Source organism: Aptenodytes patagonicus, chromosome 1 (assembly GCF_965638725.1).
Source record: "Aptenodytes patagonicus chromosome 1, bAptPat1.pri.cur, whole genome shotgun sequence".
Classification (NCBI taxonomy): Eukaryota; Metazoa; Chordata; class Aves; order Sphenisciformes; family Spheniscidae; genus Aptenodytes; species Aptenodytes patagonicus.
This window is the reverse complement of record NC_134949.1, coordinates 197,859,188-197,881,768: the sequence shown is the minus strand read 5'-3', so window position 1 is coordinate 197,881,768 and position 22,581 is coordinate 197,859,188. Positions and strand designations below refer to the sequence as shown.

General features: G+C 37.7%; 1 protein-coding gene across 1 annotated transcript; it reads right to left on the bottom strand.

Moving 5' to 3' along the window:
- Window positions 1-1,830: 1,830 nt before the first annotated feature.
- VPS36 (vacuolar protein sorting 36 homolog) lies at window positions 1,831-22,451 on the bottom strand. The gene is made up of 14 exons (XM_076364173.1): window positions 22,341-22,451; window positions 21,022-21,090; window positions 17,363-17,433; window positions 15,930-16,044; window positions 14,374-14,463; window positions 12,890-12,976; window positions 9,551-9,583; window positions 9,363-9,440; window positions 8,814-8,948; window positions 7,803-7,868; window positions 7,164-7,228; window positions 6,639-6,723; window positions 4,074-4,150; window positions 1,831-3,990 (listed from the first exon to the last, which is right to left on the bottom strand). The coding sequence occupies exons 1-14, from the start codon at window positions 22,434-22,436 to the stop codon at window positions 3,897-3,899; spliced, it is 1,161 nt and encodes a 386-aa protein (XP_076220288.1). The 5' UTR covers window positions 22,437-22,451; the 3' UTR covers window positions 1,831-3,896.
- Window positions 22,452-22,581: the final 130 nt, after the last annotated feature.

Here is a 22,581-nt window from a genome sequence, read left to right as displayed (position 1 = left end):
TCTGTCAGGTCTACCTCTCACGAGTGTGTGATAACTAGCAGGCTATGGGGTTTTCTGAAACAGGTTTCCTCACTCAGTCCTGAAGTTTTTTTGTTTTGGTGTTTTTTTAATATTTAAATAATACTTTAATTCTAAACCACAAAGAAAAATGACTCTCAAGCCTGCTGGCCAGGACAACTACCTGGGAGGTATGACACTTGAGCCTCTGCTCCAAAAAGTATTTAAGTATTTCCATAAAATAAAGATGAATGTTGCCAACAGACATGCCCAGGATATCCTCTCAGCATGAGTACTTGCAGCTCGTTCTTGGGAGAACAAAATGATAGTTGAAGTCTTCCCAGCAGAAGACGACCTGGAACTAGAGTGCCTTGCATTTCACATGAATGCCTGAAGCACTGAGAATTAGGATGAAATGGGAACTGCTAGAACAGGAGAAGCAACGTAATTGTCAGATTTGTGAATCTAGCTCAGAAAAAAAACATTGGAGACGGGGTTCCTCCCAAAGAAAACAATGATTTCGTATCAAATCCACCAGTAATTTTGAATCAGCCATTCCTGCCTTTTCAGTGAGTATTTTGAAAGAACTGGCCAGTTGCAAATGAGAGCCTCCCAGGCTTGAGGAAGCAGGAACTTCTACTGTCAGCAACAGGCTGCCGCTGTCTCCCACTACTGTCCTCATGAATTTGGTGACAATACTTCCACTAATTTTACAAGAAGTCAGGCCCTTTGGACAAACTGTAAAAGCCCTGTTAGAAGAACTGAGCATCGAAGAGTTTAGCTAATCAATAAGCAGCCAGTAGTGATTATTAAAGATACACTTCTGAAGACTTCCAAATACACATACATACATACATATCTTTCAGAGAAAAAAAATGTTTGCACTTCAGAAATATGGTTCAGATTAGATCCATGTTTCCATAGGCTGAACAGAATTTTCCTGAAAACAAAGGCAAAGGAGAAATGGAAAAGATGTAGATTCCTGAGCAGTGTTCTTCTCCAGTCAGAGGTATAAAAAGGACCGTGTTTTCAAATGAAAAACATAATCATCATTTAAGACCGCTCCATAAAAAAACAAGCACTTTTTGACCAGACCTCTGTTACAAACCTCTGTTCAAAGGACTGTGAAATTGGGCAGCCCTGCCAAAATGAGATAATGTTCATGTATCACGATACAAATATTCTTGGAAAAATCAAAACATGAAAGGTTCCTATAGGCACCTTCTGTATTAAACGAGGATGATCTCTGAGAATGGCAACTCCTGTATTTTCCTCTCCCCTATAATCCTGCTTCAGTACAGTCAATAGTTTTTGTACTGGTAGTACCAATGGAAACAGGACGGGGCAATGACAGTTTAGGACAGTGTGATGTACTACGTGGTATCACCACCCGTAAACATGTCGCTCCATTTGTTCGCCCAACAGCCGGCTCTCAGTGTGGTATCAGATATATGATTTCTGTTGTCTTTCAGCTGGGAAAACACATTCGAATGTGTCAAAAGCCTTTCCAACGCTAGCACAGGATATATGCTTGGCTCGGACTCAGACCGGTTCCCTCATGAAACTGGTGCTTGTGTAGATATCTATAGTTCTGCAATTCTGTCTGGGATGGGTCACAGGCTACTCGGCAACAGAACCAGGGCACTCTAATTACATTTAATTCTGCCTTTTAATTTTAAATCAAAACTATCTTGTACCCTTTCAGGTACAAAATGAGACAGCAAAAATATGAAGTGCTTTAAAAACCTGCCCCACAGAACCGCAAGATTTTGATGCTCAAAGATTTTAAAGCTGCCCAAAACTTTTAGGAGGAAAAAAAGACAGAACAGTCTATTTAAGAAAAATCTTTTAATTTTTATTACTTTTCTCATGTGTATGTTGAAATTCTAAACCAGCTATACAATTTACCCTATAGATTTCTTCCCTGTAGGAAAAAAAAAGTCAAGGAAAAATCTTGGGAAAGAAAAGCTTGAGAAGGTACCATCATTCTAGATAGGCTGTATTGTTATTGCTTAATTAAGATAACGAAACGCTCAGGGTTGGAGCAACAAAGGCTGGGAGTTTACACTTGGCATTTCCTTTCTGGTTTTGTTCTTTCTGCAGAAGACACGCCCCCCTGTGGGCAGAGGTTCAGGCCCATAAACCACTGGTGTCCCTTGACAGGTTTGGGTATTGGGCAAAAGAAACAGTTGTCACAAACCAGCTTTTTGCTTCCGAATTTCTCACTTTTCAGTCCCTCCTTAGATGCATGATGCTTAGCGTACCTCGCATAGATCTCTTCTGTGGGTTGTGGGGAGGATGAAGAAAAGCAGCAAGCCGTAAGGCTCCTGAAGAGATCATACTGGATGGTTAACACAATAAGAATAGTGTGGAACCGGTTCCTTCAGCTGTGTCAAATACATTAGTTTTAGCACCTTCATGAAACAGAGGAAAACTGCCCTAAAGAAAGCACTGCATAAAAGTTTGCTCGTGACAAGGATAAGAGGACACAATTCCCTGGATCTAAATGAGCATCCTACAAACCAAAAGCATCATCACTGTTGGGATCTCTGCGCTGAACTCCTTATTGGCAGGCTCTTAACCCTCGTCTAAGCTATGGCAACACTGAAATAGTTCTGAAAATATTTTCAGGCTCTTAAAAGACTTTTTCTCCTTTTTTGTAATGTTGATTTGGCCATTACAACCACAGTGCAGTTACCTATATGTTGTCCTTGCCCATACTTTGAATGAATTTTGTTATTTATTAAAACTGGTCACTTCAAAACGCCAAAAATTTAGGTGACGTGGATCGTAAACATCCACTTACCGTTATTACTATGACAACAGACCTTCAAGTAATGTAACAACTCCACTGGAGTTATGAAAACTGAGACTATCAAATTGCATTCAGTGTGAACACAGGGTGAGGAATACCAAACAATATACCTTGTGACTATTAAACACAGGGTGATAGTCTTCTCCCTCCCTTCAATATTGAAAGCATATTAGTTTTCGCATACGAGATATAAGCAAATGAACCGTCTCTCCAAAACAAATAATAGGCTTATTAAACAAACAAATGATCTTTCATTAGAAGTACAAGATACAAACCAAGCACATTAAAGCACAGAGTCTGGTAGAGTGACAGGAGGCTACTACACTCTGCTATGTAAAGACAGGGCAGAGAAAGGGCACCCGAACTGCAACATAATGAGACAGGAAGGAAGATGGCAAGGAAAAAGAAGGGAGGAAGTCTGTGCTAACAATGCTTCTATCTGAGATATTAGCATAAGACATGACAAAATAAACACCGTGTTTTCTAGATTCACATAACATATGTTAATCTCTCTTGCAGCAAGTTCTTTCTGTCTCAAAGTACAAGAACCCCAAGATCCTCTCTTAGAACACTGTCCATCACTTCAGGGAGAAGGGGTTATTCTACACTGGTTTGTTCCTTATACCTCAGTACACACCAAAGTCACTTCTCTTATCACTACGGATACATCTGTCTGCTTTGTTGCTCTAGACATAAACAAACTGAAATTGGAGTATGTAGTAACCTGTCTTCTGGATGCCGACCCTCATGGCAGACTACAGGGATATTCTCTCCACTTTCACTTGTGTGGAATCTTCATCTGACTTCTCTTGAAATGAGAAACTACAGAGCACATCAAATAAAACTTGAAACATGAGCTAGCCGGCTTGAGACAATTAACATGCTTCTGACTTAGTGATTCCTATTTCCTTGCAGTTCCACGTAAGAGGATTCAGCACTTGAAATACCTGAGAATGGTAAAGCATTGCAATGTTCATCACTGTTGCAGTTGACTAACAAAATAAAAATTTTAAAGTCTGTTGGAAGGGTTCTGCCCTCTGCTCTCTTGTTCAACTGCTACGTAACAAGTTGTACACAAACTACATTAGCTTTGTGTCAGAAATAAATTTGGGTAGAATCTCAAGCCTTCTACTGAATCATCTCTGCAAAGATGGCCCATCTTTTCAGCAAGAAGCAGCCTAGAGAAAGCAAAAGAAGATGTGCTGTATTACATGAGGACGACATGATAATGAAGGTATTAAACACAGCGATTATTACTTACCTTTCTTTGGCTAAGAGAACAGACATCCCCACCAGCTTAGCAAACTCGTCAGCTGTGAGAGAACCCTTTTCAGATACCTGTCAAAAAACAAACACAGATAAACAAACTATGGCATTAAAAGAACAATGAAGTTCTCTCAACTACCGAATCAGGTCTAGCCTTGCAAAGTGATAAATTGGTAGCAAATCCCTTGTGAAGACAACTAGTTTGTTTGCATTTAAAAAAAGTACAAATAATTATGAGTATTTCCCCTTAAAAATACCTCTTCTGTGTCCTGGGAAAATTGCCAAGTATAAAAAAGGAACGTAGAAAAGAGTTAAATCTGTAAAAAATCACATGGTACCCTTTCCTTCAGATTTTTTAAAAGATGCCTTGGGACAAGATGAGCACAAAAGTTAGAATAACTCAGACAGCAGTATACTGTCACAATCAGTATTTACGCAGCCCAACTATACTAAGTGATTCTGCAAACAGTGAAGCCTAAATGAGGAAATAAAAGACCTGTTCAGGGCAGGTCATCGATTTACAAATTTAAGTCATCTCAGATGGAAGTGGAGAATTTGAGTTTAATGGGATTTAAAATATCCCCACTGCCTATAGAAAAATCCCCAAACCTTAGTGGTCCACCCTATGTTATGGCATACTAGAGGGATCAGTAAAAGAGACCATCACGTTCAGTTGACACAAAAGATAGGTTTAGTCTTGGGACTCAAAACTTTGGCCCCATTGTCTCAACCACGCTAATACATGCTAAAATGAAACCTTCTCACACAGGTTAGACATGTGGATGCTTAAAATATTAGATATGAAGTCCAGACTTATTACTGCATTGAACTTCCCAGATAAACATGTTTTATTACCCTACAAATTAATAATTCTTCCATTTCTCCATTGCTTCAGATTCAAGCAAACTTGTAAATCCAGATGTAGTTGCCATTTCCTGCTTCCCACATAACTGGGTGGGGAGGAGTCTATTCTGTGTCATTTGCAGCAGTAGTCTTTTTACAGAAACTCAGATTAAATTAGTCCTAACTTGAGATTTTATGAAGCTAAGTGATCAAATCTGAGTAATGGAAGTCAGCTATACAATCTAATATGCATATGGGTGATTAATCATCTTTCCTTCCCAAACCACTACTCTCCTCAAGGGTGACTTTGGGTTCCTTTGACTTCCATGTCATTTCCTGTCTTCACCAGCCGTTCAAAACCACATCTCCCTCCTGTCTGAAACCCTGTGACTTCCTTTCACTTCTTCTCAGAAGTTTCATGTTACTGTACATTATACATTAAGCACAGGGTGCTTTTGGCCACAAGTCTAATCTCATCTTCCCTTTCCCTTATGGGCTAGCCTTCCTCATTCAAAGCCTCGCCCTTACATTTTTCTATGGAGTCAAAGTCTCGTATTATGAAAAGAAAAGAAAAAAGGCACTTCAGTAATAAATCCACCATCTGTTGCTTTTTGTAGTTGACCTCATTTGTTATCAAGAAAAGGTTTTTCCTTTCCTTTCAAAGAGATAAGCACTCTTACTGAAGGCAACAAATTAATTAGAAACCAAAAATAATCAGAAAAAACCTAAAATGGACTAGGTATTTTTCTGTAAATATAAGAAAACAAACTGAAAGGATTAACATACATTGAAAGACTGAAGCATTTAAGTTTTGATAATTTAGGATGGAATCTTTTAGATGGCTATATACGCTTCTCTTATCTAAAAATCTTTTTGATGAGAGAAAGCTATACGGTAAGAATCATGCAAAACGCACTGAAGAGTCCACCTCATGTATCAAGTGAAAAGGTGTCTGTGATAGCTCTACTTTTTCTTGACTGCCCAAGTCAAAGTCCTCTTTGACTTTGATGTTTAACTCTGGATACACTGAATCAGCCTTTACTCAACTTTATGAAAAACAAAAAAAAAATTACATCCCACTGAAAAAGACACAGGAAAATGAATCAAATAATGGGATAGCAGGACTTTAAAGAGTCCAGAGGTAGCAAGACCACAAAGGTTTACCACGCTGAGCAATTTATACTATTTTTTTTTCCTGATGAAGCTAGCTTAATTCTATATGCACTACTCTCCAACTGAGCGCTCTTCACGCCAGCAAACTCAGTACAAGATGTTACACATACAATGTTCTATTTCATGAAATAAACCCAAACCAAACAACTGCCTATATCAACATTTAAGAGCTACTTTCACTGCCTTCAAGCACGTTGTGTACAGTGTCTGAAGTCTGCTTCTGTTAAATTAAGTGCTTAATACATGCCATGAATTTCATTCTACAGTGCAAAATATTTGGAGGAAGGTTGAAGGTTAACGAAGTTTGAAAAGAGATGGAAAAGTGATTTATTCCTTAAGAAGAAAGCAATGACTAAGATTATTGCCTGCACAGCACTTTGAAGATGAAAAGTGCTATTTAAGTATTACTGTTAGAAGATTTGGAAGCTGAATATTTTGTATTTCAAAACCTCAAAAGGAAATCCTGTATGTCAAGTTTTTCTACCTAATGTGTTTAAATTTCCCCACCACGGTCAGAACACTGAAGGAAATGAAGTACACTTACTGTCTCTAAAGCAGAAGCTACCATTTCCTCTTCGTTATGAGACTGGAGTTCAATCACCATCACACCACTGTCAAATATCCGAAGCCTAAAATCAAAAGAGAGTCAAAGTAATTAAAAGCCCTGTGCACATCACCTACGGTCACATTTCTAATGCATCCACACCTATAACCACATTACAAAAGGGGAAAAAAAAAAAAAAGCTCTGTAAAATGAACTTAACATTAAAAGCATCTTCAAAATCTGAAGAGACTGAAAAGAGCAGGGCATATGTCTGGGCTTAGTTAAACACCTTCCCCAGTCTGAAAAAACCATATTGGAAGTGAAAAGTCTTCCTAGTAAAGTGAACCATGGTTAAAAATTCGTATTTTAATGTAGAGTGGATGTTGGTGCATACAGCAGCATCCTTTAAGCAAAGGATGACTTTGTTTAAAACAAATCTACTGCAGGTAAAATATTAAGTCATCCAAGCACCATGGTCTGACTTGTGAGTGCCATGTTTTATTAATACAACTGTAAAGCTCTTACCTTAGTGGTAATTTCAGTGACTCCAGCATCTTACAAGCATTTACTAAATCTTCTGGTGACAGCAACTATTAAAACAGTAAACCATACTTATTCACAGCTTGCATTGCAAGTATACAGCATAACACCAAGCCAAACAGTTTTAATAACTACAGCTATAAAATACAACAGGTTACACAATATTGTTAATTCTCTTCCTTTCTATTGTCCAGTTTATTTTCTTGGCTTCTGTGCTCCTTTCTGTTCCCTTACTATGTGTTCTATAATAATCCTTCTTGCCCTGTTTACAGAAAGAATTGATGTATTTTGGGGAAAAAAAAAAAAAAAAAAAAAAAAAAATTATCATTCTTTAGTATTCTCTGTCCTTTCAGTTTTCTTTCCAGGTAAGGATGGGTTTTCCCTTTTATATGCTATTATAAAAAGCGGCATACAGTATGACAACTTATAGAGGATACATAAACATTACATGGAAGAAGGAGAAAGGAAAAAGGTAAAACCCCTAATTTTAATAAAGGGCTGATCACTTCATGCTGTTAGACAGGTAGAGTGAGCAAGTGGTAGGGAACATTTTTACCCTTTTTCTTTTATTACCTTATCACTGAAGTACATTTTATAAAATACTTAATAAAACCAATTTCTCACCTCTAATCCTCGTGCGCGATTTACCAGACAGTACACTTCTGTAAGTGACATGATCCCTCCTCGCTCCTGTGTTAAGCACAAGACTGGTAAGAGAAATAGCATTGATCTAGTAAACACAGTATCTCAACTTGCATTTGACTGATTAAACAGGTAAAACAGAGGAGCTAAATGATGGGCCTTAATGAAAAAAACTACCCAGGCAATACCACGCATTTCTAGCATGAGAGGTAAGTTGTTATATTATATCTTTCTCCAATCATTTTAAAATGCAAAACACTGATACTACATCCAAAGACTGTGAATTACTTTGATTTTAAAGCAGAGAATAAATCACAGGAACAAGGAATTTCAATATATTAAATCTATCAATCAATTTACCATTTTTGTTTTTCAGACACACTCAGTTTTCCATTCTGATCATAGTAGGTAGCACATAGCTTTCACAAAAATACTGTAATATGTATGCGTTTACTTAGTAGACATATAGCCTTATAAGTTGCAACTTGAAATCTAACTTTTTGGTGAGGATCCTGAATTCTGTAATAGCGTCTGATAAATTAAAATATGAGATGTTACTGGGGGGGGTAATCCATGTAATAACTCTGCACTATATTTTCAAAATATGTAATTTTTAAGCAGTTTAAAAACTGACTACTTATATTTTCAAAGTCAGTGTTGTTTCACTCTTTCTTTAAAAAAGTAATATTCTGCAGCAAGGGATGAATACAGGGCTGTTCAAATAGAAGAAAGACTGCTAGCATGAGTTTCTAAATATCACTGATATTTCGCAAATTAGAAGTTGAGATGGCATTACTCCAAAGAAAAATTCTTACTTATATTTAAACTTTCTTATTCACAAAGAGGATATATATTCCTTCCATAAACATTGAATATGAGGCTGTGCTGCAAAACCTGAGGCTTTAAAAAGAGGCACAGTACTACAGCCAAAACACATTTACACCAAAATTCAGCAACACACGGAAAATGTTGGTGCAAAATTAGGTACTTTACCTCTAATGGTGTCTGCAGTATTCCAGCTAGTTGCTTCGCCAGTTGCATGTGGTAATGTGTACCAGATCCATAAGTTTCCCTAGTAACTGGATTAGCTATACCCATACTCAGTAGATAGGACTTGAACCTAATAGTCTAAACAAATAAATAAATAAATTTAGAAGTACATCAGCTAGTGAATGAGTCTGGTTTTTAAAAGTCTTTGATTTTATTACTATAAGACAGTTTTGGTGAATAAATCCGTTCAGTTTACTACCAATAAAGTCAATTACTAGCAAAGAGAAGGCAAGACTTAATACAATTTATTTTTGACCAGCAGAGGTCAAAAATACAAAAATTTACACAAAGGCAGTAAAATCTTTGCTTTTAAGAAAGGGTCAAAAGAAAAACTAACACTAAACAACTAAGTCACGTTTAGTTTATGTAGAATTCAAACACACAAAAAACCAACCATGAAGTATTCTTTATTAACATTACATGTATTAAATGGATAGCTTTTTGCTTTGCATAGGAACATTTCTGTTGACTTTAAAAACAAAATTCATTTACCTCATCCTCAGTGATGTCACCTTGTTTTTCTTTAATCTTATTAGCTATTGACTTGGATAACTCCACCATTTCCTTAGCCTATCGAGAAAGACACATAGATAAGTCAACTTTCAGCTCAACGGAGAAAAGCATACTTAAAACTGAGAAAACAAGCATAAGTCTACTTGGGTAAGTGACACATGCCATACCTTCTCCATTAGTTTGCTAAGATCCTCAAAAGCCTGAAATGAAAAGCAGACACTGCAGATCAGTATAATTACAACATTCAGCTTCATGGAGACAGTGAGCTATCTTTGTCCACCTATCCAAGCTATTCGTAAGAGCTGCTATCCCTTTAGATTAGTATGTTACAATGTGAGATATTATATATAATTGGTTGATGTATCTGTTTTATATGAGGTCTTAAAATTATACAAACCATAAACAACAAAGAATGAAGAAAAGAATCAATCACACGCTTTTCTAGTATGTGAACACTAGTTCAATATGATTTATGAAGTCCATATGAAAGGAAAGAACAATGAGATACTGAGGCCCAGAAAAGATTAAACTGTCCAAGTTTATTATGCTCTCCTAAAAGATGGGGGAAGGTTTCTTAGTGGTGATGGTAGGTTTTCTTCCAACAGTTAACCCTCACTCAAGGAGATCTGTTGTTACTGGCTAGCAGCAAGCCAGCTGTAAAGCTACAGAAGTACTCCTCCTGACAAGACAGACAACTTTACTTTAATCAGTAGATGTTACTAAGTTAGTAAGAAACAGTCATTTCAAATGAGCAAGGAAGAGGGTATATGCTTTCACATGTACGCTTAACTGAAGAGACAAAACCTCTGAAAATGTGTGGCAACATCTCTTCATTTAAGTATCGCATACATAGGAACAGTGGTGCTACCATAATAAACAAAAAACAGCTAAAAAGATGAAGGAAATAAGGTCCATGAGACAAATGATCAGATTTAAATAAATTAAGATAAAAACCAGATAAAAAGCATCCTCTGAAAACTCTAGTTGTTGGACCTAAAAACCAAAATACCTGCTAGAGCAAGGGAAAAAATTATTTGTACAAAACAATTTTTTTCTAGTCTAAGAAACCTTTTGTTTCCACAAAAAAAAAAAGTAATAAACTGGACATCCATCATAGGACCACAATTATATCAAGTCTATTAAGCTTAGTAAACTGCTACTGTCTCAAATACAACAATTCTACAACAACCCACAAAGGGCATTTTTAGGATTAAATAAAACATACTTTAAAAAAAGCTGAAGGTACACTGAAATTCAGAAGTTTTAATAATGATAACCAACTAGCATTAAAAAATTCATGTTAAAAAAAAAAAAGGAGTTAGCAACTATATTAATGCAACTATATTAAAAAGCAACTCTCATTTCTCCCATCCTCAGCAACACACATTCAGCCTTCTCACCCGCTTCTCTCAAATACATGATAACGTGCCCAGGTGGTCAACCTTTTCAAACAACCTTTTCTGAACAACTGGTGTGAGAAAAAATCCAGAACCTTTTCAGCTAAAGCTTGCCTGACAGCAGCACCCAACCCCTCCAGCCACAAGTAAAGAAGGTTGTTCAGTTACAGTATGTCAGACCAGAGATACATCTTGCCTACAGCTTCCAGCCATTGCTTCTATATGATCCTTCGCTTATTCTGACTAATCCCCCACTAGAAAGACACATTTTAGCGGAATTTGTGCAGGAAGACCCAATTGTTCCCATCTACATTTAGGCGCCTTACTTAGAAGCTTATTGGTCTGAGATTCAACACGCAAAGAAGAGAAAGAGATGCCTCCAGCAAGGGACAGGGTTTGCTCTTCATCTGAATCCCTCCTAATGGTGCCAGTGTTTCCCCACTGACTGGAGAAGTCTAGCCTCTTAACACTTGGTACCTAAGTTAAGTATCCAAAATTAAGTGGGACAAAGCTAGGTCCAAGGGGAGAAAAGAAACTATACCACCGTATAACAATAATCTACCACTATCAGAACAAAAGCTTCTCTTTGGAATATTTCTTCTTACTTCCTAATCTGCCAAATTCAATAATTTACAATAGATTTCCCAATCTCTAGTGTAAATCAAAGTCCTTCTACTGTTCTTGTATATGATATCAACAAAAAGTTTTCTAACAAGGCTTTTCTCAGCTTATTTCTAATCTCTATAACCTGCATGAAAACATCATTCATCAAAAGAACCCTTGATTTAGCTAAATAAACAGCATGCTGTGTCTAACTCCTCCTCTGCCTGACTCACCGAGGGCAGGCCTGGAAACAAAGGGGAATGTGCACACACCTAACAGGAACTTCCTCAGATAAACAAAAGGCTAAAGAACTGGATTCTTATCAGCAGTGAACAGCAGATGCAGGAAGCCTTTTGCTGGAAGCCAGGGCACCATTTTTTAAATTAAGTCATTTATAACATTCAAAGCTGGAGGAAGGCAGGATTTTACAAGTCATGGTTTTCCTCTGTTCATACAACACGTATAAATGGATTTTTTTTACTCTCTGACAAAGCTACTAAAGGAAAAAATAACCAGACAATACCTTTTGAACTATATACACACGCATGTAACCACAATACCTTTTGAACTACACACAGAACTTCATTCATTACGTTCCTCATAAACAGAAAGGAAAAAGTTTAATGCTACCAGTATCTGAAACAGCATGCGGCCTGCAAAGGTACTATAATTTTCTGTAATGTATCAGAGCAGTGAACGCCTTTTGTATTGTGGCACACAGAATCCCATAAAGTTTTGCCACAAGAACAAATCTGTTGCATGTAGTTTATGAGAACTTCTGTATTGATCTCTACTACCAAGACAGAACCAGACTATTTTGAGGATATTGCTCCCAGGTATATATGAAGAAATTAATTGCCTCTGTTCTCCATCAGTATTGGCATCCGGAATTCAACTATTGTGCTGTTTCTGGGAAAAAGGATGGTCTCCATCTAGCCCAGGTATTTCGCAGATACTTGTAACATCTTGCCAATGCCTGGACTGCAGAACATTTTACTGTAATTATAAGCCTAAATCTAACATTTAAAAACTCAATATTCATAAGATGAAAACCTAACTTCACCACAGTTATGTGCAGACACTTAGATCAGCGTATTCTTCTTCATATATATTAAATTTTCAATTGAAACCAAAATTAGCTGTAGAAAAAAGGAAGGAACCCCCCCCAAAACTTGTAAGAGTCTCTTTCTGCAGATGCCTTTGTGTTCTGCTTCCCCTGATGAAAAGTAACTGAACTCACATTTCTAATTCTACCAAAATTAATTTTATAAATACACACCATTAGTTTCAAAGAACAGTCTTCTTGAAAGGAACTGTTTAAATGAAGTACCTTTACATATATTGAAAAGCCAGTTAAACAAAGTAAAATTAACTGTAAACTATACACTCTTACTCAATTCAGACTTCTCAACAAAAACAATAGTCTCAGCTGCCCCTAAAAGAAAGTATGAATGAATGTAAATGGCTCAGACAGGTGGTTGACCTTGAAACTTCAGTAGTATTTACCTCGGAAATGTTTTTGTCAGTCTCTCTTCTTTTTTCCTCTAATTTCCTTTCGATCCCTACAATTCCTACAGCCCTTATTCTTCCTGCCTGCAAAAGAAAATAATGAAAGGAATCAAAATAGGAAATGCTAAGTTTTCTCATCTGCCTCACTGTGAAAAACCTTACATTAGAAGACAGGAAACGTTCCCGCAAAGAGCTGATATGCATACAATAGTTCATATGTTTCTTGAAAGTATTTTTTAAACCAGTGTAAAAAAATAAACGGTAAGTGTCAAGCATGTATGAATTTGCTGTAGTAGACAGATAATAAGATTATTATATTGAAGCTATTAATATGAAGATGCTTAATAGCCTGATCCAGACTGAGCATTCCAGCTCATCTCAATTAAAGCCTCCCAAGTCCATGTGAACATCAATACTAGAGCTGTGGAAATGCATGAGTGTATCTAAACATGAATACCTTGAGAAATCTAGCCTGAAGAAACATAGCCACAGAAACACAACGCTAAGTGCAGTCTAATTGACCTTGCTGAGGAGTATCGGAATGGAGATGATGGTGAACCTTTCATTTGCTGCTGAATGTGTTTTAGAAAGGCTGGTACCTAAGTGGCAGTGGTGCCAGCCCTCAATCTTTGACTGCAAAGCTTAGCACTGGTGTTAATGGTTTGCTATGACTTACGAGTAAGAACAGGAGGTAAGGCATTTTCATTACGTGATTCTTGACGCAGGGTACAGGCTTCCCCATTGCATTCCCAAATGCAACTATTTTTATAGGTACTACATTTACAAAGGAGGACATACATATGTGATTTGACGTTGAACAATCTTTAGTTTAGTGATTTGACGTTGAACAATCATCCTATTTCATTCATATAGTACTATATGTTCAATATATTCATGTATTCATATACAGAAACATCTACGTGTTTATCAGATTTGTAACCTCGAAGTATGCAGACAGATAAAGAAGGCAATCTAACATATGACAAAGAGATTCTCCATAACTGTCCATTTAGAATATACATTTAAATCAAACATATATAGGTTCCAGAGTTATATAAAAGTTACATGTTATATATCTGACTTCCAGCCACAAAAAATAAAACAGAAAAGAAATCACAATTAAGACCAAAAATCTTTCAGCTTCATTAGATCTCTCATGCTGAATAAAATTATATGCAAATATATATATAAAATATTTGCATTATGTGAGTGTGTGTCTGACTACATACAAAAAATGGAGCTCATTATCAACTATTCAAGTCTAAACACTCTCAAGGAAGAGAGGCCACAGTGTTCTAGATCAGGTGAAAACTGCAAAGGAGAAACTAATTTATGCCAGTGAAGAAATAGGCAAAGTAAAGCTGAATTCCCACATGTGCCCACGGTGTTGGTTAGAGAGGCATGCCAGATGCAGTATATGGGGGCAGCAAGAAGTGGAAACGAGATTACATACAGATTCTGCTCAGAAGCTCTGCACATACCTGTGGATCCTTGTTAACTTGAATGGTCTGACCAGTAGGCATGTTCTCCCATCTCCTTTGGGTGATTTCTTCCGATAATCGTCTATAGAACTGCAAACATTAGAGAGTGCAACAGATGTTTCATAAACTGTGCAGAGTACCTCTGGGTATTTTTAGCATCTTGGTGGTAGATGAAATAAACTTCACTGTAAGACAAAGCATGGTAACACCTACACATCCACAGTACAACATTCATTATCTGGAAATTCTTAATGTCCAATCTTCAAAAATACACACATTAGAGGAGGAGCCATGTAGTTAATAGTCAAACTCGCATAAGTACTTCTATTGTAAAATACTTTTTTCAGATATTCAAAATGTTCCAAAACATGCTAAAGTTAAAAATGTCGAGGTTTGCTCAAAGGCATGCTTTTAAAAGGAAGGAAAGTTGAACAATCTAATTGCTATTGATCTGTTAATTCAACAATATAAAGACATCCACACAGATCAATTACACTTATTTGTTTATTGCTAGTACCGGAAGGAGGCATTAGTTAATTAGCTAACAATAAGTGTATCCCACTGACCAAAATCCAGAAAGAAAACCTACTCCATTCTTATGGTTGTTCAGAGTTCACAGGAAAGCATTCTGAAGTCATAAAGAAAAGATCTGGAGTGTAATTGATATGCTAGGTAACCAGTTAGCATAGTAAGCTTGCTTTTCAGACACGAACATTAACATTAAAATAAATAAGGTCATGATTAGGCAAAACACATATACAATTATAACTAGGCATAAATCTACACTCGTCCTAAGCTGAAAACTGCTCACAAAGAAATGAAAGTGAGTCTGATCAAGCACATGCATTTATAAGACATTTATAACTAATTCAAATTGAAAATCTGATTTTCTGCAGTGAACAGGTACAGCTTTTTTCATTGTTCAGTTAAAGTTCTTAGTCTCATCAAGTGAGGATCTTATACTGTGAAATTTCTTTACAGAGTGCAATTTCTTTGTTTTTTAGGATAAGCCTTCTTTTAAAAATATATTACATTTTTTTAGAATGCTCAATGCCTTTGAGATTTGGTGTAGGTAAAAGAAATATTTATAAAACATAAAATGAAACAAAGCTCTGAAGCAACAAAAAGTGTTCAGCAATAAAATTTGAGAGATGATTAGGAATAAGTTGCTTGATTCCTGTTCAGTAGATGGTTAGCTACAAAGAAACATCTTTTAGTCTGTTAAACATTTAACAGATTTCAGAGACGTCATTTTGGAAAATCCTGTGTTCAATTTAAAAGATTAAAAAAGGAAGTATAAGATTATATTAAAACTACTAAAATAAGGACAAAGCCTAATAATGCCTCTTGACATTTTTGGAACTCTATTTGCATTATTTAAGCAAAGTAGAGAACCCTGAAGGCTTGTAGTGTTTGTCTTTGAAAGGGATGTATTGAAAAAGCTCCACCTCAAAAGTAAACATGGAAGGATCATGGAAAATTATCATTAACGCAGCAAGAGGAGAAAAGCATGTCCAAAGATCTGATATGCTGGGCTTGCATGGTACAAAACTTACCTCAATCTGCCCATGTTCTTTGAAAGAAAGTTTGATGTAGGAATATTTGCTGCTTTGGAATGGACCAGGCTCTTTGTTTGAAGAAGCAGGATGAAGATGAACTACTATTTTGGCACTAAGAAAAAGTTAAAGGAAAGAGAAGAGGCAGCTTTCTGTAATATCTAAAAAAATTATTTCTACAGTCAAAGTTAACCATTTAATCAAAACCTCTATTAACTTTACCTCACATAAGAGCTAAAGTACATCAAATAATGCTTTATGTTTGTGCATCAACATTTAAGTATTTTGACTCAATATTATAGTAGATATTGCATAAAAACTACTATAACCTCTAAAACAGCAACATCTCACAAATTTAAAATGTACCCACCATCAATTCTTAAGAAATAAACGTAACAAATTTTAACATTTCAAGCAATAATTTTTGAAAAATCTTTTAGTTAAGATAAAAAACTAATCATCGAGTAGTCGTTTGTTTTGGCTTTTGACTTGCAATAACTACTGCCAAAATACACTATCTTTTTCACAGGAAAACAAAAGGTCTCAATATTATGTTTAATCTATCCCACTTGTATATGTCACTTGCGAACACTGTATGTGAGTATGTCCAAAACCAACATTCAAAGGTAATGTGCATGGAAATAACAGTCTAAAATGACACCTACCACCAAAACAAACTTTGAGATAGCATTATTTTAGGAACATAACAGACTGCTATCACAGCATGACTACAGATCTGCCATTCCCATTTCATTTTACTGATACTTTTTTCATGGGTCTTTATTTATTTGACTTCTCCAGCAATAGTGAATTGCCTGATTTCTCCTGGATACCCCCAGCCTACTACCCTACCCATCTGACTGTAGGCTGCAAGCAGATGTCAACTACATATATATTTCTCCAGTTAATATTTTTTTCTCTGTTTCTTGTGAAACTTCTTTATACACATCCCATACCGAATTAGGTATTCAAGTGAGTGGAAGCACTTGAGTTCCTTCTCACCATCGCTAGCATTTCCATGCTCAAAATCAATCATATGGTCATGAAAAGCTATATAATACAGGATCTGGCAGAGTTTCTATCCCCAACCAGTTCTGTGGCACAAAAGACTAAAATTAGCTTTTAAATTTAGATCCAGCAAAATCACTGTTGTCATTTATGACTAACCAAATGAAAATGGCAAGCTAGAACACATACTTGTTTAGTGATTACAAGACAGTTATTTAACAAATCACATCAAACACTGCTTTGTCATGAGTCTCTTACACATTTGATCTCAAGTGAGGAAAGCAGGTCCTTGTGGCTGTCAGTCTGGAAACCTGGATTGCAAATGGAGCCTACCATGAATTAATATATAATCTTGGGTACCTCACATAACATGCATGGGCAAACTATCCATCGGACAAGGACAAGGACAAGGACTATCACCTTACCTTTTTCCTATCCCAGCTGCTTGCTCTTCAATAAAGACGATCTGAGACAGAGGTATAGCGATGCAGCACTCCTGGAACAATCAATGCAAACACAAGTGAAATTAAAGCCATATCCTGACTATTCATTCTCTAAAAGCAAGTGTTCTCTTTCTCCATTTCACAAACAGTACAGATTTCTACAGGTGTTGCCTGAGGCACCCCATATGAAATATGATAGTAACAATAGAAACAATCTATTAAACAGAAACGTAAGTAGAAAACTTAATATGAAGTTGAAACTGGGTTCTAGATAATAAAAAAAAGAAATCAAACTTAAGTGTCAATGTGTCGACTTTAGACACCTCAAGCTAGATTCACAGGACTTGGGAATTTAACAAGTCTTTAGTATCTAAGTTCAAAATTTAAACACTAAAATTTCCACACTACTGCAGCTTATCCCTGTAGGTGCAGAATGCTCATAGGTTCTTAACATTTTTGCATTGATGTTACTTTGGGAGCTAAAATGATATCCAAAAGCACCAGTCTTTTAAGTGTTGAACGTCTGAAAAACTAGACTATCCTCTGAGTGGAATAGGAATTTCTTCATCTATCCCACACCCAAGGACTTAATCCAGCAATTGATGCATCTCAACACACATTTATTGGACTGTGCTTTAGACAAAACAAAGCAGAGCAAGAAACAAGACTGTATCCATCTGTGGGAGACTAACCCACCCAGGCTAAACTCTTTCTACATGCATTTGAGACAGAAATTGCTCAAAGGAGCAATTCAAAGCATCTAATTAGGTGCCTGGTCTTGTTTTGGTGAGTGTCCTTTAGTGAACGTTGTCTTCCGCACAATAGCTTGGTGATCAACACAGTCACCCAGAATACAGGAAACACAGGTTACATTCCCTCTTTGAACCTCTCTTCCATCTGCCATGAGGGTGTGCCTAACACCAGGTTACAATGAACACTGTTACAGGGCCCTCTCAATCCCTACTACCAAAATTGTTCCTCTTTGCATGAAATGATTAAATACTCATTAAATTGGAGATTAGGGAAGTATACATGCAGGAACTCCGACTAATGAGTAGATCTCTCATTGGGAAAAAACATGGGTTGTACTTCCTGTTCTAAAAACTCTTAATACAAGCTGTTTAGATTCTTCTATGGCTTCAGATTCTACAGTCGTTATATAGAAGAGGTTACTGTTTGTAAAATGCCCACATAGCTCTGGACACTTTAAATACAGGCAGAATGATACTTCTGTGTAAAGAAACAAAAAAAAGTTTTTGAAAATGACAAAAGGATCCAACTATTTATAGTATGTACACTGTCAAAATGATTGATTCATTTAGTTCACAGTTAGAAAGTTATGAACTTATTGTAAGCACAAGGACTTAGAATCACCCCTTCCAGGTGAGAGAAGCAAGAGGAAGGGATATAAAAAGAGAGATGTGTTAAAAATGCTGTGAGTTTATTTGGATATTTTTTTTCTAATGTCTCATGCTCACATTATGCATGACTTTATGATTTAAAATGTTGTACAAATCTAGCTATGTAACAAACTTAAAAGAATTATGTATTTTTCTTCCTTTGGAAATCGCTGTATTTTCTATACTGTTCAACTGCAGATGGTATGTAACAACAGCAGCTATAAAACACAGCTGTCTGTTTTTGTAAAAAGGTTTGCTATGTTAACCTAATGACTAGTGCCCCATTTATTACTAAAGTTTGCTGACACAATAAAAGCAGACTCTCTACAAGTTTATTCTAGGTAAGCTAGCTAAAGTTTCTAAGGCTGATGTTATATCACAGCTGAGCTTACTCAACAACTCACCATGAAAATAAAAGGGCATTGTGCTCCTCATGTTTCAATCCTAAGAGCTTGAGAAAGAATCAGCTTCATTTACCGCACTAAAAAAGTTATTTGTGAACCATAGATTTAAAATTAAAAAACAAACCTGGCTCTGCTGAGACAGAATTGGTCTGTATTAGATCAGAACTGGGTAATTTTTGCCCATCTCCTGGCCATATGTTTCTGCCCCTTCTCTTAATCAAGCCTGGAGCTTGTCAGAATCTTTGCTGAGTTAAATTAATTTGTTAAAAGAAAACTATTTTTCTTATCTTCCAAGTTTCTTCTCTGCTGATTTAGCAAATTCAATGATCTTGATACAAGGAATCATGTAGCCTAGGAGCAGGGGAAGTCAGGGACAAGAGATGAATGTCATCCTTTTGTTGGGAAGGAGAGAATGGGGATATGGACAGTTGTTAGACTTGCTGAAGCCATAACACTTAATGTTACTCCAAGCAAGTAAAATGTCCAAGTGAGAAGATCAGAAGCAGTGCACGTTGCAGTACATGCCCACCTGTGTCAAGAAGAGATGCTGATGAAGAAGTAAGAGATGAATTACACAGATAGTTTAGCACAACTAAATTATCTCATGCTGACTATGCCAAAAAAAAAGTTAATTTATACAAAATAGTTCATGATCTGGCCAATCAACCCCTGACTTCTTTAACAGTTACCCCATCCTGGGGACTAGCTCTCAAAACATTTTGAAAAATTTGTACTAAAAATAGTTCTCAAGTTCCTGCAAACAATCCCTAAGGAAAAAATATATTGCTTTGCCAAATTAAGAACATCCTTTGTGACCTTACCTTTAGAAGTCTCTTAGTAGCTCCCTGCTTTGGAGCAAGGATGTGATATTTGGTAGGGAATGGCCTTTGGGTGTGAGAGGTGCTTCAGCTATCCTTGCGCAAAACCAGTCCAGCGGAATATAACAGGCCTTTGAAAAGTTGTCATCTGAACATGCTCTGTCTATACTTTGGCTTCCAGGGCTAAATTTCTAAATGACTGTGTCCAAAATGAGCATAATCCAACCTGGTTCTGAGGAGGACTTCTCCTTCAATTGCAGCTGCAAAGTGGTGCACGTTGTCACAGTCTATGCTTAGAGCTTTGTATGTGTTTGTAGTCTTTCTCACCCATTTCTAGCCTGCAATCTCAGGCTTGATGATACAAAGCGTTCAGCAGCAGTATTACACTGTAGTTCTGACACTGCCACTTAACCTCTGAGTTAATTCTCCATAGCAGTACAGACAAATGTTCTGGCTTATTGAAGGGATGGTTCAGCACAAGAACAGGCAGTCAGGAAGGTAAAACCCATATACAAAATAATACTGCCAACCAAACACATCCTATTATCACATCATGGTCTGGGACTATATGGTGGGAGCAGATGACAGGGAAACTTGGACTTGAAAACACAATGAGGCAGAAAAGGTCTCGCTAGACAAGGAGCATGGGAGAGGAGTTCACATTATGATTTGCCTGACACATTCAACTTCAGTCTCAAAACCAACAGGTTTTAGTGCATGATACCAGACTCTTTTCTCCTCTATTTTTGTGCCATAGAAAAGGAAAATTTATATGATTCATTCCCATCCCTCCTCATGTCTGCATGATCATTTTATTAAAGCAGAATTGGGTGAGAGAACATTCCTTGTACATAATTTTCTTTCCACTGTGAACAAAAAAATGGACTAAACTTTTAAGACAAAACACACACGAAGGAAAGAAAAATCTCTCTGTGTGCAGTCTTTTCACTGCAAACTACCTGTTGTTTATTATGGAATTTACAATTGAATGACATAAAAGAGACAAAAGTGGGACTTACATGATTCTTCTGATCCCTCCAGATTAGTCTGTGTGTGCTAAGCAGTAATACTCCACTATCAAATTTCACCTAAACAGGAAAAATAGAACAACAACAAATTTAACCAGTAAGTTGCATAAATACTCATCTTGGAAATATTACGCATTATCACAACATAGCAATCAGATTCATCTAGCCAATATTTTGAGAACACTCTCTTTTTTCAGAAAACACAATAAATGAAGTTTAAGAAACAATGGCGAAAATTAGTATAAAAGGATTAGATGGATATACACAAACTTCCTTTTTCAACTACATAAACTTTCCCCCAGGAAATCCTGAAGGATCCTCCCTCCATATGCTGTGCAAGATACACAAACATTCCTAAATATTGTATTTTAAACAGGGCTATTGGCTTTGGAACACTATTTGCTGACACAGTAAAGTAAAAAGTAAAAATTAAGAAAGTAAATATTATACAGAAAAGCAAAGTGACCTAATAAGAAGATGCTACACAGAGTCTGAAATCTTCTGGCCTGTCACATAGGAGTATTGCTTCTATCCATTTTACTGTCAAAAAGTTATTTATCAGACAGCAATCAGTGTGTGGAAAATCTGCTAGCAAACTGCTTCCTACTTGTAAAACTTGAGGCACGTTTTCACAGTTTTTTATGAGGGTATGCAACTACTGTGGTGTGGAAAAATGAAGAGATCAAGAGTTAGCCCAGCAGCGAAGTGAAGTGAGTAAGTGGGCAGGCTCAGATAAGAGCGGAGGGCAAGAGAGCATTCTTCACAACCAAAGCCAAGGAGCATTTTACAGCTACCAGGATGACTCAAGTGTGAATTGTATGGCGTGCCCTGTAGGTGACACCAAAGCCAGAGAGGACAGCTCGCTGTGCGGAGCAACACGGGGAAGTGCTTAGCCCCTAACACAGGAAGTGACAGCCCAAGCAGCGCACATCAAGTTTCACGACAGTGACACCAGCTACACACGCCCTATGGGGATGCCAACCCTCCCTCCCTGCGGCGCACACCGTCCACGGCCCTCCTCGGTGCCACAAAGCCTTGATCTCCTCCCTAACAACCTTCTTACAGAGCCAAACCCTGCCAGACCCTGGAGCAAAATGTAACCGTCCTCCCACGCCTCTGACCGATGCTCCTCCTGCAGCCCAGGCCCCTTCACACCCCTCGTCTCGCCCCCCCGCCAGCCAGGCCCCCTCGCCCGATACCACCCTCAGTCACGTTCCTCGCCGCCCCCTTAGCTGAGTTCCCCCGCTCCCCTGCCCCGGCCCCCGGGCCCCTCCGCGCCGCCGGGCCCCGCGCAGGGCCGCTCCCGTCACCTTCTCCTCCCCGTCGCAGAGGCGCACGCCGCGCTGCTGGACCACCAGCGTCTCCCCCAGCTCCAGCAGCCCGCTGGTCCACGCGAACCTGTCCATGGCGGGCGCGCAGCCCCTTCCCCTCCCTCGCTGCCGCCGGCAGACCAGGCCGCAGCCGCCGCTCCCCGCCCCCAGCCGCCGGGCGAGCAGGCCCCATCCCCGGCCGCGCCGCGGCCTCTAGCGGCGACCCGAGGAACGGCCGCCA

Coding starts and splice junctions, on each gene's coding strand:
- VPS36 (XM_076364173.1), bottom strand. CDS start 22,436: ATGGACAGGTTCGCGTGGACCAGCGGGCTGCTGGAGCTGGGGGAGACG. Junction 17,434..21,021: donor GGAGGGATCAGAAGAATCAT/GTAAGTCCCACT, acceptor TGATTGTTCCAG/GAGTGCTGCATCGCTATACC. Junction 7,869..8,813: donor TACTGCAGACACCATTAGAG/GTAAAGTACCTA, acceptor TGCTTAACACAG/GAGCGAGGAGGGATCATGTC.